Raw genomic sequence first — 6,000 nt, forward strand, 5'->3', positions numbered from 1 at the left:
CACCTGGGCTCTGGGTTCTGGCAATGGGGTCTGAGCCCTGGCTCTGCCACTTGAACAGGTTTTAGCCCCGGGCAAGTCCCTCCACCTCTCTTGGCCTTGGTTTCTCAACTGTAGTATGGGGATGGTGTGACAAGTGTACCGACCACAGGGTGTTCTGGAGGTTCAGTGAGATGACCGTGGAGGTGGCTTTGGTAAGCACTCCACGGAAATCACCTGTTACCATAGTCACTGACAAACAAGGGGATACTAGTCCCTGAACCCAGAGGCAGGAGACGCAGGGTTGAGGCTGAACAAGTGAGTCACCACAGAGGTCTGGGCTCTCAGGGGACACTAGGACTCACATGGCCCGCCCCTGCCACCCCTGCCTGCCTCTGCTGCCCCTGCCCTCTCCCTGCACCCCTGCCAGAGTGAGACTGCGCCTTCCAGGGACTCTGGTCCCTTCTCAGTCCCAGGGCCAGTCAGCAGCAGCAGCAGCAGCAGTGAGATCAGGAAACACCTCTCTGGGGAGGAGCCAGCCCAGCTTGCCCACCCCTTGCTCTCCCTCCTCAGGACCCTGTTTCACCAACTCCTCCTGTCTGCCCGGCTTTCACCCCTTCCTCCCTGTTGACTCAACTCATGACACACCCCACAGCCTCTCAAACCCCACAGCCCTATCCACCACTCCCTGTCTCTTTTTAGACAGTCTTCTGAAAGAGATGATACTCGTCCCTTTGGGTCCCTCACTGTGGAGTCCACAGCATAGAGCAGTTTGACTCGGCACCACCTTCCCATGGTGGATCCATGAAAGTCTTGTGTCCAAATCTGGGGACATTGTGTTTCCCTTCCTGGACCCCAAGCACAGCAGTGTCCGGGAGGGTAGGACGGAGGCCGAGGGCAGCCATGAGCCGGGGGCTCTGTACACCGACAGGCTGGACAGAGTTCTGGCTCCTCCCTGGACACCTGTGTGAGCAAACATTTAGCTTCCGGGAACCTCCATTCCTCCACAGTGGAGTGGGAATGTAACAGCCTCCCCGCGTCCCCCTGACACTTGTACAGCTCACAGCATCTCCCCCTAAGCAGGGGTGGAAACCCTCCTGGTATTTCCAACTGTTGGATGACCTGCCTCCCGTCACCAGCCCTAAAGTCTAAGGAGGCAAAAACGAGACACACCATGCCTGGCACATAGTAAGTGTTCAGTAAGTGCTTATTTAGTAAATCAAAGAACAAGGGACAGAGTGTGCAAATTCACTCTAAGCTGTGAGGCGCTGTGCTCATGTCAGGTGAATACGCTCTCTCATCTGTCACCTTCACAACCACAACTTCCCTTAGGTGCACTACGACCTGCTGTCATTCATTCCGTTGTTCCACGGAGAATCACTGTTGTTCTGTTCACCGATGAGCCCAACACTGAAGACAGCGCCTGGCATATAACAGACGCTCAGTACACACTGCTGGACGAGGTGGAACTGGCCTCTGGGGACACACTGGTGACTGATACATAGGGCCCAGCAGTTCAGGGAGAAGGACAGATAATACCTAACTATGTCTATAAGCTGCAAAAACACTTGAGGAAAGATAGCAGGGCTCTGTGAGGAATCGTAAAAGATAAAGAATAATAAATGAGGAAAATATTTAGCAACACCTCTCCTTTTAGATGAAGAAATGGAAGTAGAAAGGCTAAAAAGCGGAGGCAGGGCCACTCAGTAGGTTAGCAAGGAATGAACTCAAGTGCTGGGGACCCCGCCGAGGGCATTTCTACTGCGCCTGCTGCCTACAGGCTGGATGTAGGGGAACAGGTGGCCCAGGCGGTCCAGAGGCATGGACAAGGGGCAGCAATCCTACTCTCAGGTCAGGAATCGAGAGGCTGGGTTCCCAGGAAGCCTTGTCCAGGTTTGTTGGGGGAAGCCGGTGAAGTGTCAGGGGGAGCCAGCAGTGGTTCACAACAGGAAGAGGGAGTAAGGTGTCCAAGGCCTGTCCCGGCCCGGTGTGGGGGTGGACAGGGCAAGGGAGCTTGGAGGGGGCCCCCGAGGCTCCCCAGGGAGGATTGTGGCCCAGCGCAGTGAGGAGGAGCATCTGCCTCAGTGCTGCATCACCCCTGTCCTTGTTAATCATCAGGGTAAGTAAGCGGATGTCTGGCCGACTCCCAAGTGGAAAAATAAACCAGAAACTCTGATTGGGTCAATGTAACCACGACCGCAGGAGAGATCCTTCCTCACAAAAGGCCCAGAATGCGGATTTCCCTCCTCCCTAAGGCAGACGCAAGCCGAGTTGCAGCCTGACTTTTCCTGGTCAGACACTGCCTCCCCCTCCTTTCCCCGCGGACCCTCCTCCCTACCATGTCCCCCCCGGAGTCCAAGCAGCTTCCCCCGGGTCCCCCGCGTGGGGTGGAGGGCGGCTCCCCTGGCGGGCCTGCTATGGGCCCCGGCCCCGGCCCCGGAGGGCAGGGCGCGCCGGGCCGCCCCGGGAAGCGCGGGGGCAGGGAGGGGCCGGGCCTGCGCTGCGGACCGGCTAACGGGGAGGAGCGCGCTCTCGGGGCCCTCCGCGACCTGGGTGTGCTCCGCCCGCCAGGGGCCCGGCCCCGCACCCCGCGCCCCCACCCGGTTCCCAGCACCCCCACCCACGCCCGCCCCGTTCCCCGCGCCCCCCCACGCCGGGCCCCTCCCCGCGCCCCCTCACCCCCCCGCCCCCACCCCGTTCCCCGCAGCCCCCTCCCGGCTCGCCCGCCCGCCCCGCCCCCCGGGCCCCCCGCACCTCCCCCTACCGTGGGCCGCTTCCACTCGATGCCCTGGGTCTTGCTGGAGTAGGGCCCCAGCTCCTTGAAGCCCAGGGAGGAGGGGATGGCCGGGAAGGAGGGGTCCTGGAAGAGCGCCCCGGCCTCCAGGCACTCGTCCCGCAGCGCCCCGTAGTCCTGGTTGAGGTACTTGATGGCCCGTTCGTGCGAGCCCAGCCCCTCGGCTGCCTCTCGGTCCCTCACCAGCTTGGCCGCGATGCCGGCCATGGCTCGGGGGCGCTGCGGGGCGCGGCGAGCGGGGCCCGGGCGGCAGGGGCGCGGCCTGGTCGGGCGAGCGGCGGCGGGACTGCGGTCGGCGGCGCTGCAGGCGGTGCCCCCTCCCGGCGGGGGCGGGGCCTCGGGGGGCGGGGCCTCCTGTGGGGGCGGGGCCTCCTGCTGGGGGCGGGGCCTCCTGCTGGGGGCGGGGCCTGGGGCCTGGGGCCGCGGGGCGGGGAGGAGCGGCCAGGTCCCCTCGGCGGCCCCCGGGGCAGGGAGGTCCCTGACCTCGATCCGCCGCCACCACCTAGGCCCCAGCGCTGTGGCCACGGCTCCGCAGCCGGTCTCTCGTTTAAGGCCCGCGGCAACCCCAGCACAGGGGGCCCCGCGCTCCCGTGCCCCGCTGTGCCCTCCTGCAGCTGCCGGCCGCGGGCCTCGGAGAGCTGGGGGGACGCAGGGTTCCGGGCCTCGGGGCCTGCCCTCGTCACACGCTGCAGGTCACTGCCGGCTGGCAATCAAAAATACATCCTCGCCGTTCCATTTGAATTTCAGGGTAGCACCAATGTTTTCTCGGCGTTAAGTATGTCCCAGATTTGCAGGGGTGGGTTGTGGGGCGCCTGCCGGGTCAGTAGGTGCAGCGCGACCCGTGCTCTTGGCGTCAGGAGCCCCAGGTTGGAGGTGGAGATGACCAGAAAGGTCTTGCTGGTTACCTGAAACTCACCTTGGAGGGAGGCCTGAGTGACAGGGGCAGAGTGTTGGGGGGGAGCTTCCCCACTCCAGCACCCAGGCGGGGTCCCACCCACTGCTAGTGCACCCCCCCCTTCAGGGGGAAACGGGGTGAATTTGCCCCCTGCACCTGGCCCGAGGGGACACTGGGCTTGTCTGGAAGACAATTTTCATTGTCAGGACTGTAGATGGGGGCCACTGCCCTCTCCTGGGTAGCAGGGATGCTCCTAAACTTCTTACTGCCTGAGACAGCTTCCACAGCAAGTGATCTGACCCAAAATATCAGCAATGCTGAGAATCCTGGATTAGAGCCCTTCTTCCCAGCTTGCTGGGTAGTAGCCTTTCACTGTTTGAGCTGCTGTGGATAGCCAGACAGTACACTGTAGAGACCCAAACTCATCCTGACCCGTGGAGGGGTTTCCCCAAGTGGGGGAGGTCAGTTGAGGCCATCTGCACATTCATTTAGATAGTCTTCATTTCAGGACGCCTGGGTGGCTCAGCAGTTGACCATCTGCCTTCAGCCCAGGGCGTGATCCTGGGGTCCCACAGACAAGTCCTGCGTCAGGCTCCCTGCATGGGGCCTGCTTCTCCCTCTGCCTGTGTCTCTGCCTCTCTCTGTGTCTCTCATGAATGAATAAGTAAATTCTTAAAAAAACATGTCTTCATTTCACATAAACTTGTGTTTCTAGGACTTTCCCTTTGAACCAGATGCAGCATCTGCTCAGTTGCCTTATTTAATTAATGAGTTAAATGAAATCTTTGACGTGTGTTCATTTTATAACTAGATGAGAGTCGGTCATAATTTGATTTTTTAAATTCTCTTTTAGCCTGAAGAGTAGGAAGAACAGATAGTTGATCTTGAAGCATAGTTTGAGATTTGAGCACTTAGAATTTGCCCACCAGTCAATGACCTGTCAGGAGACACTTGAACGTCTTTGGAATTAAAAAAAAAGAAAAGAAAAGAAAAAGAAAAAGATGTCCTGGGTGTTCTCTGCAGTGTTAAGTGAAGCCTGAGCAAACTTGCAGGTGTGAGGAGAGCTTGTGGTTGTGCACTTTGTAGTCTTCAAACTAGTTACCACTCTGTAGTTTTAGGAAATTGATAGTAATGCTAATAACTCTTGTCCATGTATATGCAAATAGACTTTCCCTGGTGCAAGGGGGACCCCACAGCCTCCCCACTCCTGCTTTACATCTATTCACAGACCTAAATTCTGCATTTCTAACCAGCTGCTCTTTTAAATTCTCCTTTTAACTAGATTTTTTAAAGATTTTATTTATTTATTCATGAGAGACAGAGAGAGAGAGAGGACAGAGACACAGGCAGAGGGAGAAGCAGGCTCCATGCAGGGAGCCCAATGTGGGACTCCATCCCGATCCCGGGTCCCCAGGATCACGCCCTGGGCTGAAGGCGGCGCTAAACTCCTGAGCCACCAGGGCTGCCCTAACTATTTTAAAATAAAAAATACCTACTGACTCCCTCCTTCATTAATGAGTTAAGTAAAATCTTGCACATATGTTCACCTTATATTTGAATGAGAGTCATTATTTTACTTTTTTAGGAAAGTAACTTTCGGTGTCTTTTTGTGCAGCAGATGCTAACTTCAAGTGTTTTGGGGGTTGCCATGGAGAATAGGATGTGTATTCATTCTGTGTTGCTCCGCAGAGGAAACAAGGGCCAGCAATGGGCTTCATGGGGTGCAGGTTTTAATTTAACAAAAAATGCTCACACTGGCCCGCATTGTGGCACTGAAAGTATAGCCCTGTTGGTGTGCTCCCGAGGTTGAGGCTTCCGATTTTGCTGAGCACCACCTGCAAGCATATTAAAAACACAGCTTCCAGGCCTGCACACCCAGGTGCCAATTCACTAAGAAGTCTCTGACGATCGAGGACCAACAGGGTTGGGGCTGTAAGGCCCAAGGGCAGGCCACCCTAAATTGTGCCCCTTCGGCATAGTGATTATTTTAAATAAAAGTCACTCGAGAAACAGCTAGTGCAAGGACCCTCAAATCCTCCTCTGTCCCCCTGAAAGCAGAAAATAAACCTCCCTTATGAAAAAAATCCTCTTAGAGGCACCAGGGTGGCTCAGTGAGTTGAGCATCAGACTCTCCGTTTTGGCTCAGGTTGTGATCTTGGGGTCATGATCTCAAGGTCGTGAGATGGAGCTCCACATTGGGCTGAGATTAACACAGAGTCTGCTGAAGATTCTTTCCCTCTCTCTCTGCCCCTGCGCACATGCTCTCTCTCACTCTCTCTAAAAATAAATACTTTTTAAAATAAAAAGGAAACGAAAAAAATCCTCCCGCTCTAAG

The 6,000-nt window shown here is 56.9% G+C and overlaps 1 protein-coding gene across 2 annotated transcripts in view; it reads right to left on the bottom strand.

Moving 5' to 3' along the window:
• Positions 1-3,077, bottom strand: part of CAPN2 (calpain 2) — a 38,152-nt gene extending 35,075 nt beyond the window's left edge. Inside the window, exon 1 of one of the 2 annotated variants that reach the window (XM_025430732.3) lies at positions 2,741-3,069. In XM_025430732.3, the coding sequence (XP_025286517.1) occupies positions 2,741-2,977 (237 nt within the window). In that variant the 5' untranslated portion in view covers positions 2,978-3,069. Of the gene's footprint in view, positions 1-2,740 lie in introns of both variants that reach the window. The other variant, XM_049112497.1, reaches the window with a different exon arrangement.
• Positions 3,078-6,000: the final 2,923 nt, after the last annotated feature.

The sequence above is a fragment of the Canis lupus genome, chromosome 7 (genome assembly GCF_003254725.2).
Source record: "Canis lupus dingo isolate Sandy chromosome 7, ASM325472v2, whole genome shotgun sequence".
Taxonomy (NCBI): Eukaryota; Metazoa; Chordata; class Mammalia; order Carnivora; family Canidae; genus Canis; species Canis lupus.